A 23,165-nucleotide genomic window follows, 5' to 3' on the forward strand; every position below is an offset into this window, starting at 1 on the left:
TTTGGTAGTGAGTGGAAGCGCACACCGGATGCTTCACATTTATACATCCAGTGAAATATCTGTCTCATTGTTTTATCTGTAGAGGAATTTTACGCTATTTGTCGGACTGCCCATTTTCTGTCATTGACTCGTGAGTGTAGAGATGAATCAGATAGCTGGGTTAGTTGACAACGTCACGAAAAGGATATGGACACTTTAATGGGGTAATAATCTCTTGTTGTGATTGTGGATGACCAGGTAGCTAGCTATCAACAATGACACGAAACTGCCATGTGGGGAATCGTAAGTGACTCGTCTCAGCTAGTTTCATCTTGTTATTTAAACAATGTCTTGTTTTGAGGTGTTTTGACAGATTTTTATGGCAAAAAAATCTGTAGCTAGCTACCAACAACTGCAAGCTGTATTTGAGCGACAACAAGTGCTCATTGTGTAAATGTATATATGTTTCCAATAAACATTGGAGAAAAAATATAGTTTATATTTTGTCAACAATCGAAACCGGTTTTGTTGCTAAACAACCAATCCCACTACTTCACAACAGTGGACGTGTCATAATACCCATAAAACCTAGCGACAAACACAGAAATGGTTCCAATCGTTTTTTTTTTTTTCACCATTCATTTTTCCATTAGGGATTTTAGAGCCACTTCAAACAAGGCTTGTGTTTCATTGTAGGCTTTCCCCGGCGTGACGTTTTGATAACTGTGTGAATCTCTCCTGGACAAGGTGACTTTTATCAATATATTCGGCTCTATTTACTCTAATTCGAAAATGCTAATTAGCATAAATGTAGACATGCAAGATCCCTGCATGTCATCTCTAGTTGACACCTTTGTTTTATCAGATCCTCTGCTCCTTCAGCCGGTGGAGGTCTATAATCCCTTTAATCCCTTAGAACTACTGCCAACTATATGAACAAGGTGATATATATTTCAATTCTTGGTATCAGAATGCCCTGCTTTATTAAAGAAATTCAGAACTAACTTGTTGACATGTTCTGTTGCAGATTCAAAGCCAGATCAACTCTTTGCAGAATGTATCCATAATCATGCATTAATAAGCCTATTTATTTGACAAGAATGCACCTAATCACCCATCAATCACGTCAAACGCTTGAACTCCAACAATTACATTGTTTTAAAGAAATCACAACAGTAACCAATACAATACATACTGTATGTCTTTTATACATCAAATATAAACATCTAATTTGAAGTAAACAAATTATTTATTCATCAATGCCACAAACATGGGACATTGAAGAGCACCATATTAACTATTATTACTATCTGAGAGCGCAGAGATTTGTCTACTTTTCCTTTTTAGGAATTAGACCAGCAGAAATAACACAATGTAAAACAGCATGTAGTGATTTTTGGTGGGTGAGTTACAAAAGGAGAAACTACTGGATGTGTGAAGTAGATTTAATATAAAATGCTAGGTCAACTCCTGCAGAATGAGAAACAACAGACTCAAAACAAGGAAGCCATGCCAGAACACAGCTATATCAACAGTCTTCTGGTCAATGTAACAGGTCCATGTTGCTGATGTCAATTGTGAGCAGCACCTTTACCACTGCATTCAGTCTGAACCCCAGAATAAGAGGAGTACGGCATTACACAGGTGAAAAAAGGTAGCAAAAACAGTACACCACAACACTTTTAAATGTGTTGCTAGATGTTATATCAGGAGAAGAACAAGTGAAGGTAGCTGGATTTGGAAAATGGGTGAAGGTGTCAAGTTGAGGGTTCATGGAGCATAAAAGGCAAAGTGTGGAATGAGGGGTAACTAGAGGGATGGTTAGCCACGGAATGAACATTAAAAGGTGTGCTGGTGTGCTTCTGCATCCATTTTTAAGTCATCACAAATACCCTAGCCCATGTCCAGTCATACTCAGGGTCTCAGCGTGTGTCCCTCCATGTCATTCCATCTCGGTTGCAGCGTTCAAATTGTGGTCATCGTGTGTCTGTGAATGACAACATTAAAGATGAGTGATCACAGTATTTCCACAAATTGAGCCATAGACAATACAACTTAAGCAATGAGGACAGCATTTGGTTGATAACATGGTGGTTTAATTAATCTGTGTCTACTGTGTGTGAATGATGGAAGAATCTTACCCCAGCTGTAGGTCCATTTGAGTGTGTGTGGTCACTTAGGCCTGCAGTACACCAGTACACCACAGTACTGGGACAGATGGAGACTTGGTTTGTCTTCGGGTCTGCATCTGTAAATTCAAAGTTGACACAAATGATGAACTAAGCAATACGATGCAACAAACTACAACACATATGAACCACACAGGCCAGAACAATAGCATACAGCACCAGTCAAAAGTTTGTACACACCTACTCATTCAAGGATTTTTCTTTAAAAAACAAAACAATTTTCTACATTGTAGAATAGTATTGAAGACATCAAAACTATTAAATATCATTCATGGAATCATTTTATAACCAAAGAAGTGTTAAATCCAAATATATTTTATATTTGAGATTCTTCAAAGTAGCCACCCTTTGCCTTGATGACAGATTTGCACACTCTTGGAATTCTCTCAACCAGCTTCCTGGAATGCATTTAATTTAACAGGTGTGCCTTGTTAATATGTGGAATTTCTTTCCTTAATGCGTTTGAGCCAATCAGTTGTGTTGTCACAAGGTAGGGTTTGGTATACAGAAGTTAGCCCTATTTGGTAAAATTCTAAGTCCGTATTATGGCAAGAACAGCTCAAATAAGCAAAGAGAAATGACAGTCCATCATTACCTTAAGACATGAAGGTCAGGTAATCCAAAAAATTGCACGAACTTTGAAAGTTTCTTCAAATGCAGTCGCAAAAACCATCAAGCGCTATGATGAAACTGGCTCTCATGAGGACCTCCACAGAAAAGGAAGACCCGGAGTTACCGGGATACATTTATTAGAGTTACAAGCCTCAGAAATTGCAGCCCAAATAAATTCTTCAGAGTTCAAGTAACAGACACATCTCAACATCCACTGTTTAGAGGAGACTGCTTGAATCAGACCTTCATGGTCAAATTGCTGTAAAAAAAAAAAAAACACTAGTAAAGGTGTGTTTACAAGTTTATCAACATTCAAAGCAGAATTACTTTCCCATTGTTCCTCAAATACAGTGTATGGTTTTGTCTCAACTTTTATCCAAAAAACTGAAATTCAAATTTTGCTACATAAGACCAAATGCAGGTGGTGAGTCATATTTACCATCTCTTGGCTTCCACACATTGCCTACAATCATTTTTTTTTAAGTATAATAAATCCATGTAATATAGGCTACACCTTCACAATAAATCCATTATTTATTTTAGACGGGTCTAAAGAACCTTTCTTTTCAGAAGAAAAGAATAGTATAATCTTAGTTGTCCTGATGTGGCTACACTAGTTTAGTTAGCAGACAAGACTTGCTTATAATTCCGTGGCACTTTTTTATAGTATGAAGAATGCAACTGAACGAAGCTGAATAAAATATACATATTTTTGCCAAATTATTTGAGGGAGTGCGCACATGCAGCTATTGTGTGTGTTGGGAAGTTAACAAAGAAATAGGCACTCCTTAATTTAGTTATTAATGTAACTTTAGTTGTTCTACAAACGTTTGGCTATATGTTTTTATTTTGAATACATTATAAGGCTGCATGATGAGTCTCTAATTTGAAAGTCTTTGCTTTGAAAAATGTCACTTGAAAGACATGAGCTCTGCTTTGTTTTTTTGCACAGGCTGTACACACTCCAATAGTCTCTCATTCACAATTTGACAAGCACTTGATAATGCCTCGAATTTCACGGCGGCATCCCCTTTGTGGCCGTAATGCCCCCTAAAAAAATTCATGCCTTTTGCTGCCCAGGGTGCTGCTTTGTGCCCTTCTCCCTGAGTGTGCTGGGCAATCCGAAACGCCTCACTCACATGGCTCTCCGTCACGTGATCGGGTCTTTCACAGGCTACAAGTGAAGACAGACACATCGGGGACGCAACTGCGAGCGTCCTTATCCAATTCCGAGGTGCAGATTGAAGATATTGGAAGAACTGTCCATATTTACTTTTTGTCAGCCAACAAGTTGAGTAGGCCTAACAAACAGCAAAAGCACTAGCCTATGTCAATCTACTATCCCCCCATAGTACAAAAGTCAACCTATTATGTGCAATAAATGAATATTCCAAACATGGTCTGGGACAGTTGTGGGGTGCAATAAATCCTAAATTAATACAACCACTAGCATCACAAAAATATTTTTACGCAATGTGGCTGATCAGAACCTTTAGCTTAAAATGTTTATAAACTAGTAGGCTATTTCTTCACATTTATAAGCACAGCAGTGCACACATGGCTGTCGGCTATAAGGGTGAATGTTCCATTAGCGGGAAAACACCATTGTCAAAAGTGACTGCAAATGCGATTATGCATGTAATGCTTTTTATTATAAAGGTGCATTTTTATTGTGAAAATTGTCATCCCCAAACTCTGGCTCTAACCAGAACAGAAAGAGTGGGAGGCACCGGTGCACAACTGAGCAAGAGGACAAGTACATTTAGTGTCTAGTTTGATAAACAGACACCTCAAGTCCTCAACTGACAACTTCGGGATGCTGGCCTTCTAGGCAGAGTTACAAAGAAAAAGTAATATCCCAGACTGGCCAATAAAAATAAAAGATTAAGATGGGCAAAAGGACACAGACACTGGACAGAGGAACTCCATAATACTTTTTTCCAATCTTCCTTTGTCCTGTGTCTGTGTTCTTTTGCCCATCTTAAACTTTTATTTTTATTGGCCAGTCTGAGATACGTCTTTTTCTTTGCAACTCAGGCTAGAAGGCCAGCATCCCATAGTCGCCTCTTCACTGTTGACGTTGAGACTGGTGTTTTGCAGGTTTCGAGCCTGTAATCGAACCCACAGATGTTGACGCTCCAGATACTCAACTAGTCTAAAGAAGGACAGTTGTATTGCTTCTTTAATCAGAACAACAGTTTTCAGTTGTGCTAACATAATTGCGAAAGGGTTTTCTAATGATCAATTAGCCTTTTAAAATGATAAACTTGGATTAGCTAACACAACGTGCCATTGGAAAACAGGAGTGATGGTTGCTGATAATGGGCCTCTGTACACCTATGTAGGTATTCCATACAAAATCTGCCGTTTCCAGCTACAATAGTCATTTACAACATTAACTATGTCTACACTGTATTTCTGATCAATTTGATGTTATTTTAACGGACAAAAAATGTGCTTTTCTTTCAAAAACAAGGACATTTCTAAGTGACCCCAAACTTTTGAACGGTAGTGTAAGCTGAGCACTTGTTGGCTAAATATCAAAGTATGTTTATTATGAAAATAGTCCTGTGGGATCTTTGTTATGCCCAAAACACCATCATAACCACGCCTTGTAAGTCACTCAGGATTCCACTATGACGTTGCTCATCAATCATTTCATGAGAAAAATATTTGTACACAAGTCTGTTGAAAAAGTTCAGATACATCAGATAACATTATATTGGTGGTATTGAATTTCCAGCAAATATATGTTTGTAAAATACACTATGCTAGCACATGATTCAGAGACGATAGTTGAAAAGCGAATATCATTGTTTCATTGAGCCAAATGAAAGGAATATTAGTTTGATTCAGTTCATTTTTACAGTTTTCTTTTCATTGTTAGAGTAGCAGAGCACCTTTAAAAAAAAACTTGTATTACTCTTGTCCATTGGCAGGGAAGGAGGTAGGGCATTAGTTGTGGCAGTGAAGGTCACAGCGATCTCTGCTCATTTTGTTTTGACTCAATTGGCTGTTTATTGGCTGAGGAGAGAAACAGCGATCTCTGCTGGCTCTCGGTCTGAATGGCTTCTCTATCCAAATACATCCTGTGGATCAAACAACTTAAACATTTTATTTCTCTCTGGTTAAGGATATGACAATAACTGAATTATTTATATTGGGTCGTCAGCCTACATCAGGGTAAAATCACTGTTTTACTAAATGTTTTTGAATTAGTTTTTGTTTTGTTTCCCAGCTAGGAATAGTAAATCAAAGGAAATCATGGCATAGAGATTGTTGGGTTTAACATTACTACTCTTAGAGGAGTTTGTCGTTGTATTTTACATGTCCTTTCTCCATGACCAGAATGGTACTGCTGTCTAAGTATAGGCACTGTAACCCAAACAGACTGTTTTCTCCTGTCCTCTACCACCCGCCCTCTTTGGCTTGTTTCACAACACCACTGCTTTTTGTCTCTTAACTAGGCACAAAGGGCTGCTGTCTGACAAAGTGACACCACTCTGGGGACGACCAATTGTCTTAGAGGGCAGAGGGAGAGTTCTAGAGTTCTACACTCGGGAACAGAGCTAAAGTACTGTAACATCCATCACATTTATATATATTGGTTTATGTTTTATTGTATAATCAAGAACAATGTGTTTCAGAAATGTGACACATTTGTAAACAATTATTAGAAAACATTATGAAACCAGGTCAAAAATAAATGAAATGAACACATTTCTTAGCAATGTGACAACAATTGTTAGTAGACTGCTGACAGCCTTGTGCCCTTAATCTGTGGGTAAAAGCCCTAAATGTGTGCTGAGTCTGACAACATGTCTATAAGCAAATGTAACCTTGATATTACCAAGAATGAGCAGAGCCTATTCCCATCCATTCTAAAATAACAATAAACAGCTTTAAGATGTGGCCAAAACAGACCCCCCAAATCCCTCCCAGACAAAACTCAAGACACATTTCCAGAAAAAAAAGTCACAATTCCAAATAGTTTGAGGGAGGGGGATTGGAAATGTAGTGGGACATCATAGCTACAGTACATGACCAAAAGTATGTGGACTGCTAGTCAAACATCTCATTCCAAAATCATGGGCATTTAATATTGAGTCGGTCCCCCCGCTTTATGCTATAACAGCCTCCACTCTTCTGGGAATGCTTTCCACTAGATGTTGGAACGTTGCTTGGGCACTTGCTTCCATTTAGCCACGAGCATTAGTGAGGTCGGGCACTGATGTTTGAAGATTTCCCTTCACTGAAACTAAGGGGCCTAGCTCGAACCATGAAAAACAGCCCCAGACCATTATTCCTCCTTCACCAAACTTTAGAGTTGGCACTATGCATTGGGGTGGGTAGCATTGTCCTGGCATCCGCCAAACCCAGATTAGTCCGTCAGACTGCCAGATGGTGAAGCATGATTCATCACTCCAGAGAACGCATTTCCACTGCTCCAGAATCCAATGACGGTGAGCTTTACACCACTCCAGCTGACGCTTAGCATTGCGCTTGTTGATCTTAGGCTTGTGTGCGGCTATTCGCCCATGGAATAATCTGTTTATTATGGAAATAGTCCTGTGGGATCTTTGTTATGCCCAGAACACCATCATGACCACGCCTTGTAAGTCACTCAGGATTCCACTGTTGTACACAAGTTTGTTGACCAAGTTCTGAAACATCGGACAGCGTTATATTGGTAGTATTGAATTTCCACTAAATATATGATTTTAAAGCACAGTAGCCTATGCTAGCACTTGATTGGAGAAAATAGGTGAAAATGACATATAGTTTCACTCATCCAAATGAAGGTATTAACTTATTTTATTTATTTTTTACCTCTGATTTTCGTTTCATTGTTAGAATAGCAGAGGACCTTTTTTAATCTCGTATTACTCTTGTCCATTGGCAGGGAAGGAGGTAGGGCATTAGTTGTGGCAGCGACGGTCACAGCGATAGACTCATTTTGCATTTTATTAGCTGAGGAAAGGTAAACAGCGACCCCTGCTGGCTCTCTTTCAGAATGGCTTTTCTATCCAAATACAGCCTGTGGATCAAACAACTTCAACAGTTTATTTCTCTCTGGTTAAGGACATGACAAAGAACTGAAGCATTTATATTGGGTCATCAGTCTACATCATACATATGGTTTTGTTTTCCAGCTAGGAATAGTAAATGGTTATCAAGTGTAACTAGCTGGCAAAGAAATCATGACATAGAGATTGTTGGTTTAACATTACTACTCTGAGAGGAGCTTGTTGATCATCATGAAGAACACTAGAGGGCAGTATTGATCTGTGGTCTACGCTCCACTATTGAATGTTGGCAAACCTTGTTTCAGGGGTTTACTCTTCTTCAGCTTTAAAACATCCCTTAAAAGATCAGCCTTCTAAATATCAGAGTGAAATGGAAATGCATTTGAGTGTGTATTTGAAATTAAGCACTGTAAATCTGAATTTCCACAAAGTGGATTGAATAGAGCCCATTTGTCTGCATTCTTCACCAGCATGTCACTTAGGTTTGGTCAACAAAAACGCCACCTCTATTTCCTTTTTTTTAATTTACCTTTATTTAACCAGGCAAGTCAGTTAAGAACAAATTCTTATTTTCAATGACGGCCTGGGTTGTGGGTTAACTGCCTGTTCAGGGGCAGAACGACAGATTTGTACCTTGAGGGGTTTGAACTCGCAACCTTCCGGTTACTAGTCCAACGCTCTAACCACTAGGCTACCCTGCCGCCCCACCTCTATTTCCTCTGGAATTAACAGAACAAGCGCTCACTGAAAATGACAGAGAAACAGTTGTGTAACAGTAATGAGACACAAATGCTGGCCTGCTCTTACATTTCTGCCTTTAGGACTGAAAGTATTCTGTTTAATGTTACTGTGACTTCTGTAAACTCTCAGACTGTAGATCAGTGTTATTCTGTCCGGGTCCCAGAGACCCACATGGTATGCATGTGTTTGTTTCAGCCAAGAATTACACCTGATTCAACTAATCAATGGCTTCATTATAAGTTGAATACATTAAACCAGTTGTTCTAGCACATGGGGCAGAACGACAGATTTGTACCTTGAGGGGTTTGAACTCGCAACCTTCCGGTTACTAGTCCAACGCTCTAACCACTAGGCTACCCTGCCGCCCCACCTCTATTTCCTCTGGAATTAACAGAACAAGCGCTCACTGAAAATGACAGAGAAACAGTTGTGTAACAGTAATGAGACACAAATGCTGGCCTGCTCTTACATTTCTGCCTTTAGGACTGAAAGTATTCTGTTTAATGTTACTGTGACTTCTGTAAACTCTCAGACTGTAGATCAGTGTTATTCTGTCCGGGTCCCAGAGACCCACATGGTATGCATGTGTTTGTTTCAGCCAAGAATTACACCTGATTCAACTAATCAATGGCTTCATTATAAGTTGAATACATTAAACCAGTTGTTCTAGCACATGGGCTGGAACAAAAGTGCAATTTCAAGTTGAATTTTCCAACAGAAAGATTTGAAAATATGTACAGATGTAGGATCTTAATCTATTCAGTCTTTTATTGCTGAGAATTTTCCTGCGCTGCAGGAAATGCAAACTTGTAGTTCATTTGAGGGTTAAAAAGGTTTCTAACGTTTGTAATTTCCACTTGATTTGCCCTAATGAAAAATGTATCAACACCTGCAAAAATGTTCATTGTTTATAATCCACATAACAATTTACATTTATTTTCCGTGTGTAGGAAACTTGCTCAAATTAAGATCCTACATTTGTATACACGCTGAAGTATCTTTTTTAAACTTTAATTTACAAGACCTACATTACAACAAGTCACACCATGTTAGTCTTTTTAGGTTTAGGGTTGAAGACAAGTGCTGTAGCTCCACAGATCTCATTACCCTGTGGTTACCCTGACCTGCTCATCCCTTGGGTCACAGCCAGGAGGTGGATGCATTGCTGGCTGTCCAGCTCAGTGTTTGGGCTGTGGAGATGCTCCATTCAGCCAGGAGGATATTCCAATCCCTTGATTTATCCCAGATGTAGCCAGGACTGCTGGACCACGTTAAAAGGTGTCTGAGGGACAGTAGAGTTGTTTGGGTTGAGTTTCCCGAACGCATCGGTCTGTTTCAGTTATGGGTGAAATAAGATAAATAGATTGTCATGGCCATGGGAGAAAAATGCTACGGAGCTTTCGGGAAACTTTTCAATGAACATGAACATGGCACATCTTCTAAAATAAAAATTGAAATAGACCAAAAAGTGGAAAAACTGTGTTCTGGAGTAAATTTCCCGAAAGCCTCGTATCCAACATGGCACTTTAGGTATTCTCTTCAAGTTATTTCTCTCCATGACGCAAACAGACTGAGGCTTTCGGGAAAGTCAGCCCATGGAGAGAAATAAAGCATCACGTTAGCTACGAAGCTTTCGGGAAACCTACTCTAGGACACATTTTTTCCACAGGGACTTTTTATTTTAGATATGCCTGGTTCATCCAAGTTGAAATGGAGATTCTTGGGAAAAAATGGAAATATTTTTTTTTCCTGAAATAACAAAGTGAAATCTCAGTAGGCATGAGCCAAAGGCTGACCAAAGCACATCAAAATAATGCCATATGTTTCTATTCATCCACGTTCTCATGGAGCAGGATTTTGTGTCGTTTAGAAAACCTCTAAGTATAGCGACTTGTATTGACGTTACAATACTGTCTCCTAGCCTACCTGTTATTTGTCCTTCTGTCGTTCTGACTGTTGCTCATTAGTCCCTGTGACGGACACCACACCCACCACCCAGACAACAACGCCACACAGATGCAGTGCATGTACTGAGGTGTTTAATAAATAACAACAACAACTAATAAACAAATGGTTGGTTTATATACATGCAGTCCTCAATCAATAATTAACTGTGAGCTGAGGGCTGGGGTGGGGCAGAGAGTGTCAGAGTCCTCCGGTGGGGGGGTTTGAACTGCAGTACTCCAGTTGGGTGGGGGGTGGGGTGGGGGGGGGGTTGAACTGCAGTACTCCAGTGGGGGGGGGGGGGGGGGGGTTTGAACTGCAGTACTCCAGTGGGGGGGGGGGGGGGGGGGGGGGTTTGAACTGCAGTACTCCAGTGGGGGGGGGGGGGTTGAACTGCAGTACTCCAGTGGGGGGGGGGGGGGGGGGGGTTGAACTGCAGTACTCCAGTGGGGGGGGGGGGGGGGGGGGGGGTTGAACTGCAGTACTCCAGTGGGGGGGGGGGGGGGGGGGGTTTGAACTGCAGTACTCCAGTGGGGGGGGGGGGGGGGGGGGGTTGAACTGCAGTACTCCAGTGGGGGGGGGGGGGGGGGTTGAACTGCAGTACTCCAGTGGGGGGGGGGGGGGGGGTTGAACTGCAGTACTCCAGTGGGGGGGGGGGGGGGTTGAACTGCAGTACTCCAGTGGGGGGGGGGGGGGGGGGGGGGGGTTGAACTGCAGTACTCCAGTGGGGGGGGGGGGGGGGGGTTGAACTGCAGTACTCCAGTGGGGGGGGGGGGGGGTTAAACTGCAGTACTCCAGTGGGGGGGGGGGGGGGGGTTGAACTGCAGTACTCCAGTGGGGTGGGGGGTTGGAAATGCAGTATTGCAGTGACTTCATAACAGTAACCATGTGGTCCTGTCGGTCAGTACTGCAGTGACTACAGGACTAGTGATTACAGTACGGTCACTGTCGCCAGGACTTTCGGCTGAGCACACACACACAGGCCACGTCGATGCGGATCAGTCTCCAGGCCACCAGGTCCTTAAAGGAAGTCAGCGCCCGCACGAAGGTGTGCGAGTTGGTGCAGTAGGAGTTCCAGTGTCGCCCGTCGATGCCCAGGCAGCCAGAGCTGCCCGCCCGGGCGCCACGGCATGTGGTCTCAAAGAAGTACTGCTTTTTCTTGACGTTGTTAATGTTGACGTCAGGGAGCACCTCCACCTCATTGCCAGATATATCTGTGGCCTTGGTCTTGTTGCCCACCCAGTTGCTGACACTCTCACACACAGAGTACACCCCCCGGTGCTGTGGCTGACCTACCATGCGCCTTGCCCTGCTGGCCCCGGACCCCTGGCGTCCTGTGGGCTCTTTGTCGGGCGGCTGTGCACTGAAGAGAACGCGGGGCGAGCGGTAGCGTCGCTTGGTGAAGAGTTTGGGGTCCACGGTGGGGGCAGAGTTAGGGGTCCTGTTAGGGGTAGGGTGCTGTTGAGCGGAGACCGGGGGGCAGAAGTCCCCTCCCATGGTGCACACGGCCTGGGCACTGACCACGAGGATCAAGACCAGCATGGACGACCTCATGGACACACACCTGGCGGGATCAAACACACACACACACACCAACATTAGGGATCAAACACACAGAGACGTCAACATTAGGCATCAAACACAGACGCCAACATTAGGGATCACACACACACACACACACACACGTCAACGTTAAGGATCAAATACACACACAGATGTCAACATTAGGGATCAAATGCACACACACACACGTCTACATTAGGGATCACACACACACACACACACACACACACACACACACACGTCAACGTTAAGGATCAAATACACACGTCAACATTTGGGATCACATACACACACACACGTCAACATTAGGGATCACACACACACACACGTCAACATTAAGGATCAAATACACACACTGACACAAACACACAGATGTCAACATTAGGGATCAAATACACACACATACGTCAAGATTAAGAATCAAAAACACACACGCACAGACGTCAACATTACGATCAAATACACACACACACACACACACACACACACACGTCAGCATTAGTGATCAAATACACACACACACACACGTCAGCATTAGTGATCAAATACACACACACATACGTCAGCATTAGTGATCAAATACACACACACACACACACACACACGTCAGCATTAGTGATCAAATACTGTTGTAACTTTAATGTGTTACAGAGTTAATGTTTAAGTTTATTCTTTGAGCTGTATCTAAAGATATTTCTTTATATTTATTTGCATATGTAATTGTATTGGGTTGTGTTGAATTACGCTTTTTGACTGCAAGTTCCAGAATGCCTTGCGAGAGGAATGAGAGAGAACGCGCCAATTATGTGCAGGTGCAGTGATTGTGTTCTGACTTTCGAGGCGCAACAACACGGATTTTGAATCAGATTGACGTGGAAATATCCCAGTCAAATCCTAATACCGATCACTTGAGTACATTGTTGGAATTGTTATCAGCTAAGGAGGACAGTTTGTTTGAACTCGATCGTGGAATTGAACAGTTAACGCCATTGGACGGATTGGAGGCAGAGATTGCATGCACGGAGGATTATAAAGAGCGCATTATCATGCTGAAGAGTCGTGCACAAAGAGTGATAACGAAGAAACAGGAAGTCAATCCACTACCAGCCCGGGTGAGTGACGCTAACTCAGTAAGGCTACCGAAGTTGATTATTGAGAAATTCTATGGAGATGTCAATATGTGGCAGGAGTTTTGGAGCCAATATGAGACTGCTATTCACAACAATGATTCACTGTGTAATAAGGAGAAGTTTATCTATCTGAAAACATATCTCACTGGACCAGCTGCAAAGGCAGTAGCAGGACTGATGTTAACAGACAGTAACTATGATAATGCAATCACTCTACTCAAGAGCAGATTTGGAAGGAAAGACCTTGTGATTAGTGCTCATATGTCAAAGCTGCTGAATCTCACACCTGTGAAGAAATCCTCGGATCTAAATGCATTGAGGCAGCTATATGATGAATGTGAAATTCAGATTAGGAGCTTTGAATCACTGGGTGTAGTGCCAGAAACCTATGGAAGCCTACTATTCCCAATCTTACTGCAGATGATTCCAGAGGACATAGCTCTTGACTATAGTCATCAGAGGGGAGTAGATGATGAATGGAAAGTGTCTGAGATTATCAGTTTCCTACAGAAAGAAGTTCAGAGCAGGGAGCGAGTGCTACAAATGACAAGATCATACAACCAATAGAAAAAGAGCAAACCATGGAACAAGTCATGCTTCTCCAATGAAATGAAACCAAAAAGACCCAACATGCCCTCTGCTGCAGCACTGCACACATCCAGCCAGAAGGAACAAAACTGTCTATTCTGTGACAGTGCAGACCACAAATCAGAAAACTGCCCTGCCTACAATATTGCTACACGCAAAGAGAAACTAAAGAACATGGGAAGATGCTTTGTATGTTTAGGACAGAGACACATAGCAAAATTCTGTAAAGTCAAAGATGTGTCATGTGCAACATGTGGAAGCAGACATCACATTGCGGTGTGTACCAGTAAGAGGAGTGAGGTGCAACCCCCTACTGTTTCTGTAGATGCTGTTGTTTCCTCAGTTATTCCCCATTCAGTGAGGATGAAACCAGATGGACAGAACACTGTGTTGCTACAAACGGCAAAGGCATGGGTAGAAAGCCCATCGGGCAGGAAGATAGCTCGTTGTTTACTAGATGGAGGCAGTCAGGAAGCTTCATACATGAAAACCTTGTGAAGAGCTTGAAGCTACCAGTAATCAGACAAGAGGCACTCACTCTTCACACGTTTGGCTCCTCTGCCCCAGCAACATCCCAACGCAACACAGTGAAAGTCATCTTGGAGAATGTCTGGGACAAACAGCAGAGAATAGAGAGAGGCAATTGAAACCCCTCAAGTGTGCACAGCTGTGATGAAGGTTCCTGGTGAACGGATTCAGTATGAGCTCAGTAAAAGGGGACTGCAGCTCGCAGACTTTCCAGGAGATGACAATGATCCTGAACTCTCTGTCCTGATAGGAGCAGACTACTACTGGCAGATAGTATCAGGCAGAGTGGAGCGACTGCTGCTTTAGAGAGCACCTTTGGATGGTCAGTGCAGGGACCCTGCACGTATCTTCGACCCTCTTGATTTTTTAACTCCCTTCACCATCAGGATCAAGTGCATGTTCCAGGAAATGTGGGAGAGGGGACTCAGCTGGGACGAAGAATTACCACCTGATCTGACACGAGAATGGCAACAGTGGTGTTCAGAACTACCCCAGTTACACCAGCTCATCATACCAAGGTGGTACAGAACAGACATGCGGCCACAGAATAACCACACCCTGAAACTACACGTGTTCTGTGATGCAAGTGAAAGGGCTTACAGTGCAGTAGCTTACTTGCAAGGTGAGTCACAAGATAGGGAAACAACAAGTCTAGTCGCATCCAAGTCCAGGGTAGCCCCACTTAAGAAAATGACGCTGCCACGCCTGGAGCTCATGGGAGCTGTGATTGGAGCGAGACTAGCAAACAACTTGATGACCACACTGAAAATGGAAGAAAAACAGATCAAAATGTGGACAGACTCGATGATCGTGCTGCATTGGATTTGCAGCTCAGCTCAGAAATGGAAACAGTTTGTTGCGAACAGAGTGACGGAGATCCAGTCCTTGACCAATCCAGAGTCATGGTCACATATTGAAGGGAAAACTAATCCAGCTGACCTCCCTGCAAGAGGACAAACTGTTCGAAACTTGACACAGAGCGAGCTATGGTGGAATGGACCCAGAATTCTGACATCACCCAATCAGTCCGAAGAGACTGATGATAACAAGGTTCCGGAAGAGGTGAATATAGAACTCAAGTCCAGTTGCCAGGTTACTGTACAACTCGCAGCAAACAGCACAGACAGCACTGAACCTGTGTTGGAGCTTGAAAGGTACAGCAAACTGAAAAGAGTGTTCAGAGTCACCGCCTGGATAAAGAGATTCATAGCCAATGCTCGCACAACCATAAAGATGCAAGGTGAACTGACTGCTGACGAACTGTTCGATGCAGAAAAGTACTGGATTAAGGTAACACAACAACCGAGTTTTGGACAGGAGATCAAACTACTGACAGCAGGAAAAAGCCTAAACAATGACTGTAAAATCAGAGAACAGAAACCTTTCCTGGACGAACACAAACTACTCAGTGTAGGAGGAAGACTGCAACAGTCCAACTTCACATTCAGAGAGCAGCACCCATGGGTTCTGCCCAATAAGTACAGATGCTCAGAAATGCTGATACAGTACCACCATGAGAAGGTGATGCATTCTGGAGCAAGTGACACTCAGCACCCAACGTTACACAAGCGGGAAATGACACGCAGATGGAAGTACAGGCAGAGACAGTTGGCGAAGAGACTACTTGCTGGATCTAAAGTCAGCACACCGCTGTGACACACCACAGCCCACCCCACTGAAGGCGGGTGACGTTGTACTCATTGGAGAAGATAACACACCCAGACAAACCTGGAAACTAGGAAAGATTGAAGAACTCTTTCCAGGCCGAGATGGCCTAGTTAGATCATGTTCAGTTCGTACTTCTTCAGGGACTTTGTTGAGGAGACCTATTCAGTTGATATACTGCCTAGATATCTAGATGAACAATTGTGTTCATCGGGGGGGAGGATGTTGTAACTTTAATGTGTTACAGAGTTAATGTTTAAGTTTATTCTTTGAGCTGTATCTAAAGATATTTCTTTATATTTATTTGCATATGTAATTGTATTGGGTTGTGTTGAATTACGCTTTTTGACTGCAAGTTCCAGAATGCCTTGCGACAGGAATGAGAGAGAACGCGCCAATTATGTGCAGGTGCAGTGATTGTTCTGACTTTCCGATAGCATCTTACCTGCATTGCTCTGTACCAAAACAAAGTTGTTAAATGTAACGTGAACAAGTATTATTACTAAAATAAGCTTTCGTATCAAACCCGACGTCTCGAGTCATTATTTGAAGTTAGTTAATCTAAATACACACGCACACACATCAGCATTAGTGATCAAATACACACACACATACATACGTCAACATTAGGGAACAAATATACACACACACACACACACACGTCACACATACACACACCAACATTAGGGAACAAATACACACACGCAACACACACACACACACACACCAACATTAGGGATCAAATGCACACACACACTCAAACACGTCAACATTGTAGATCAAAATCACACAAACACACATACGTCAACATTAAATAAAACACACACACACACACACACACACACAAACAACATTAGGGATCAAATACACACACACACACACACACACACAAACAGACGTCAACATTAATGATCAAATACACACACACACACGTCAACATTAGGGATCAAACACACACACACACACACACACACACTCGCAGATGTCAACAATATGGATCAAATGCACACACAGAGACGTCAACATTTTGGATTATACACACACACACACACACACACACACAGAGACGTCAACATTAATTAGCAAATACACACACACACACACACACACAAACAGACGTCAATATGAATGATCAAATACACACACACACACTCACACATGTCAACATTTTGGATCAAATACTAACACACACTCACACAGAGACATCAACATTATGGATCAAATATAGACACACACACACACACACACACACACACACACACACAGATGTCAACATTATTGATAAAATACACACAGAAACACACGTAAACATCAGGGGTCAAATACACACACACACAGAGACGTCAACATTTTGTATCACACACACACACACACAAACAGACGTCAACATTAATGATCAAATACACACACACACACACAAACGTCAACATTAGGGAACAAATACACACACACACAGACGTGACAATTTGGGTTCAAATACACACACACACACACACACACACACACACACGCGCGCACACGTCAACATTAGGGATCAAACACACACACACACACAAACTGTCAACATTAATGATCAAATTCACACAAACACACACACAGACGTCAACATTAGGGAACAAATACACACACGTTAACATTAGGGATCAAATACACACACACACACACACAGACACACACACACACACACACACACAGATGTCAACATTACTGATCAAATACACACAGAAACACACACGTAAACATCAGGGGTCAAGTACACACACACACACACACACACACAGACGTCAACATTACTGATCAAATACACAGAAACACACACGTAAACATCAGGGATCAAATACACACACACACTCACACATGTCAACATTTTGGATCAAATACTAACAAACACTCACACAGAGACGTCAACATTTTGTATCAAATACACACACACACACACACATACACACACGTCAACAAAAGGGATCAAATTCACAAATACACACACAGACGTCAACATTAATGATCAAATACACACAGATACACACAGACATCAACATTAGGGAACAAATTCACACACACACACCAACATTAGGGATCAAATACACACACACACACAGAGACGTCAACATTAGAGATCAATCACACACACACATACGTGAAAATTAGGGTTCAAAAACACACACAAGCAGATGTCAACAATGTGGATTAAATGCACACACTCACACCAACGTCAACATTAGGGATCAAATGCGCACACACACACACACACACGTCAACATTAGGGAACAAAACACACACACACACACACACACACACGTCAACATTAGGGATCAAAAACACACACACACACGTCAACATTAGGGATCAAATACACACCCACACACACACGTCAACATTAAGGAACAATTACACACACACACACACACGTCAACATTAAGGAACAAATACACACACACACACACACACACACGTCAACATTAGGGATCAAATACACACACACACACACACATACAGACACACACACAAACATGTCAACATTAGGGATCAAATACACAAACAAATGTCAACATTAGGGTTCAAATACACACACACACACACACTCACGTCAACATTATAGATCAATTACACAAACACACTCCAAGATTAGGGATTAAATACACACATACACACCCACCCACACACACACACACAAACAGACTTCAACATTAATGACCAAATTCACACACAGACGTCAACATTGGGGATCAAATACACACACACACACACACGTCAACATTAGGGAACAAATACGCACAATACACAACACAGATTTCAACATTAGGTATCAAATACACACACACACAGATGTGAAAATTGGGGTTCAAATATACACACATGTCAACATTAGGAATCAAACACACACACACACACACACACACATACACACACAGATGACAATATTAGGGATCAAATGAGCACACACACACACAAACACAAAGTCAACATTAGTGATCAATAATACACACACAACAACATTAGGTTTCAATTACACACCCACACACCAACATTAGGGATCAAATGCACACACACACAGACGTCAACTTTAGGGGTCAAATTCACACAAACACACACACACACACACACACACACACAGGCGTCAACATTAGTGATCAAATACACACACACACAGACGTCAACATCAGGGATCAAATAAATATACACACACACAAGCTCACAAACAGACATCAACATTAGTGATCAAATACACACACACACACAAACACACACTCACAAACATACACACTCACGAACACACACGTCAACATTAGGGATCAAATACACACACACAGACGTCAACATTAGGGATCAAACACACACACACACACACAGATGTCAACATTAGGGATCAAATTCAAACACACACACACACAGATGTCAACATTAGGGATCAAATTCAAACACACACACACACACATGCACAATTGGTGGCTGACTAAATACTTTTTTGCCCCACTGTATACACACACACACACGCTCACACACAGACATCAACATTAGCGATCAAATACACACACACGCAGACGTCAACATTAGGTTTCAAGTGCACACACACACACACACACGCTCACACACAGACATCAACATTAGTGATCAAATATACACACACGTGTACACACAAACACACACACTGACGAACACACACGCACACAGACGTCAAAGCCCCATATACTACCCACCATTGCGACCTGTACGCTCTCGTTGGCTGGCCCTCGCTTCATACTCGTCGCCAAACCCACTGGCTCCATGTCATCTACAAGACCCTGCTAGGTGAAGTCCCCCCTTATCTCAGCTCGCTGGTCACCATAGCATCTCCCACCTGTAGCACACGCTCCAGCAGGTATATCTCTCTAGTCACCCCCAAAACCAATTCTTTCTTTGGCCGCCTCTCTTTCCAGTTCTCTGCTGCCAGTGACTGGAACAAACTACAAAAATCTCTGAAACTGGAAACACTTATCTCCCTCACTAGCTTTAAGCACCAACTGTCAGAGCAGCTCACAGATTACTGCACCTGTACATAGCCCACCTATAATTTAGCCCAAACAACTACCTCTTTCCCAACTGTATTTTATTTATGTATTTATTTTGCTCCTTTGCACCCCATTATTTTTATTTCTACTTTGCACATTCTTCCATTGCAAAACTACCATTCCAGTGTTGTACTTGCTATATTGTATTTACCTTGCCACCATGGCCTTTTTTGCCTTTACCTCCCTTCTCACCTCATTTGCTCACATTGTATATAGACTTGTTTATACTGTATTATTGACTGTATGTTTGTTTTACTCCATGTGTAACTCTGTGTCGTTGTATCTGTCGAACTGCTTTGCTTTATCTTGGCCAGGTCGCAATTGTAAATGAGAACTTGTTCTCAACTTGCCTACCTGGTTAAATAAAGGTAAAATAAAAAATAAAATAAACATTATAGATCAAATACACACGCTCACACACAGACATCAACATTAGTGATCAAATATACACACACGTGTACACACAAACACACACACTGACGAACACACACGCACACAGACGTCAACGTTAGAGATCAAATACACACAAGCTCACACACAGACATCAACATTAGTGATCAAATATATACACACACACACACAGACGTCAACAATAGGGATCAAATATATACACAGACGTCAACATTAGTGATCAAATACACACACACACACACGTGTACTCACACACACACAAACACACACGCACACAGACGTCAACATTAGGGATCAAATTCACACACACAGACGTCAACATTAGTGATCAAATACACACACACACACACGCACGTGTACACACACAAACACACACACTGACAAACACACACGCACACAGACGTCAACATTAGGGATCTAATACACACACACACACACACTGACAAACACACATGCACACAGACGTCAACATTAGGGATCTAATACACACACACACACACTGACAAACATACACGCACACAGACGTCAACATTTGGGATCAAATCCGGTTCAAGTCCTCTCGACACTTACTGACATCTGAGAACCTAAAGGCTGGAAACTTGGATTTTACTTCTTTGGATCTTAGAATATAGCAGACTGGTTTCAAAATAGGAGAGAAACTCTGTCCTATTCATCCATGGAGAAAGGTAGCTTGAGGAATATGATGTGGGCTCAGTGTGATTGCTCAGGCTGTGTGATGGCTGTATCATACATTGTTTCAGAGATACAACAGCTGTGTGGTTGTCTGCTTACTGGTAATCACAGCTCACTCCCTGTGTTTTCCCCGTACTGTGCAGATAGAAAACATGTTTACTCTTGCGGCGGCATTGAACGTGTCATTAGTGTGTTGTACTTCATCTCTAACTCTACACCAGGAGGTTTTATAGTGACCAACAGACCAGGGAAAATACTCTGACATGGGAAAATACTCTGACCAGGTGAAATTGTTTTGAGATTGTCACTCAGCACAGAGATCTTAATTGAGTTTTTCATGTCACTTCTCTCATGAGAAGTATTTTGAAAAATAAAGTTTGAATTGGTTTGAAGATACGAGAACACCCATCTTGCTTTGCTCACCTGTGCCGTGTTTCTTCCCCAGGAATTGTGGCCCCAGGCGGGGCGGGCTCCTAGAGCACGTGTTCAGAGCGGACTGCCTTCCAGGCTCCTGCCATCAGGCCTGTCTTTCTAGCTCTCTGTGGCCCCCAGCTCGGCCCTGGCCCCTGCAGAGGGAGGGAGAGATGAAGGCAAAGCACATCATTTGACAAACTCACTTCGATAGTCCTACCAAAACTAGGTGAATATTAGTTTTAATCCTCAGCTTCATCTTTCACTGTTCATGCACCTTGGTTGGAAAGCGAGGTAGAGATTTAGTATTATTTTCCTTCTGCGCTGTAGTGTCATACGCAGGGTTTGTAAAGCAGTCCAGCAAGCCACTCTAAACACAGGAAAGGCCAGTGTGTTATAATGACACCGTTACATACATACACCTGATACACAGGATGGGCTACGTGTTGGGTTTTATGGTACGGTGTTGGACCTGTGGGTTTTATGGTACGGTGTTAGACCTGTGGGTTTTATTGTACGGTGTTGGACCTGTGGGTTTTATGGTACGGTGCTGGACCTGTGGGTTTTATGGTACGGTGTTTGACCTGTGGGTTTTATTGTACGGTGTTGGACCTATGGGTTTTATGGTACGGTGTTGGACCTGTGGGTTTTATTGTACGGTGTTGGACCTGTGGGTTTTATGGTACGGTGCTGGACCTGTGGGTTTTATGGTACGGTGCTGGACCTGTGGGTTTTATGGTACGGTGCTGGACCTGTGGGTTTTATGGTACGGTGTTGGACCTGTGGGTTTTATGGTACGGTGCTGGACCTGTGGGTTTTATGGTACGGTGCTGGACCTGTGGGTTTTATGGTACGGTGTTGGACCTGTGGGTTTTATTGTACGGTGTTGGACCTGTGGGTTTTATGGTACGGTGCTGGACCTGTGGGTTTTATGGTACGGTGTTGGACCTGTGGGTTTTATGGTACGGTGTTGGACCTGTGGGTTTTATGGTACAGTGTGGAATCCACAGGTTTATAGAAAACAGTAAATAGGTTTCGTTGGAACCACAGTGAGACATAACAGCACATATTCCCTACATGCTGAGGTGGTATACTGTCTGTATTAGGGTTTCCCATCTGAAAACTGTGAACTAGATTTGGGTCTTTGAGTATTAAACTCAATGACTATGCCACAGCCATTTTCCCAGATCTGTGAACATAACACTCAACCCTCTCTCGGTATTGCTCCCATAGGACTCCCAAAAACATTCCAGGGCTCATCTAAATGAGACCTTTGTCTCGGTAGGACTGGTAAAATAAATACATTGCAGTGTAATCCCTCTACCCCCCCCCCCTTTCCTAGAGGCAGTATTGTAAGGATGGTGCAGAGCCATGTGGGCAGAGAGAGAGAGAGAGCTAGTTACACACCACACAGCTCCTCTCCAACAACACCTTGTTACTGTCACACAGTCTAACTGCCACTAGAAATCAACCATACAGAACACATACTCATCCCTATAGAACACACATACTCATCCCTATAGAACACACATGCTCATCCCTATAGAACACACATGCTCATCCCTATAGAACACACATGCTCATCCCTATAGAACACACATGCTCATCCCTATAGAACACACATGCTCATCCCTA

The 23,165-nt window shown here is 42.6% G+C and overlaps 1 protein-coding gene and 1 long non-coding RNA gene across 4 annotated transcripts in view; one reads left to right on the forward strand and one right to left on the reverse strand.

Annotated features, from left to right (window-relative positions):
- Positions 1-105: 105 nt before the first annotated feature.
- LOC110495197 (uncharacterized) lies at positions 106-4,241 on the forward strand. 3 transcript variants are annotated; one of them, XR_016488147.1, is made up of 4 exons: positions 106-282; positions 676-726; positions 845-920; positions 1,007-4,241. It is a non-coding gene; the product is annotated as an uncharacterized LOC110495197 (long non-coding RNA). The 3 variants fall into 3 exon arrangements; XR_002469402.3 differs by having other exon boundaries at positions 106-726; XR_016488146.1 differs by having other exon boundaries at positions 106-920.
- A 7,044-nt stretch (positions 4,242-11,285) lies between these two features.
- Positions 11,286-23,165, reverse strand: part of ngfb (nerve growth factor b (beta polypeptide)) — a 34,926-nt gene continuing 23,046 nt past the window's right edge. The window contains exons 2-3 of the mRNA XM_036950752.2: positions 21,543-21,685; positions 11,286-12,056 (exon numbers count right to left, since the gene is read on the reverse strand). Coding sequence (XP_036806647.1) covers positions 11,435-12,046 — 612 coding nt within the window. The 5' untranslated portion in view covers positions 12,047-12,056; positions 21,543-21,685 and the 3' untranslated portion in view covers positions 11,286-11,434. The remainder of the gene's footprint in view (positions 12,057-21,542; positions 21,686-23,165) is intronic.

Source organism: Oncorhynchus mykiss, chromosome 17, assembly GCF_057628025.1.
Source record: "Oncorhynchus mykiss isolate SJ-2025 chromosome 17, ASM5762802v1, whole genome shotgun sequence".
NCBI classification, from domain to species: domain Eukaryota; kingdom Metazoa; phylum Chordata; class Actinopteri; order Salmoniformes; family Salmonidae; genus Oncorhynchus; species Oncorhynchus mykiss.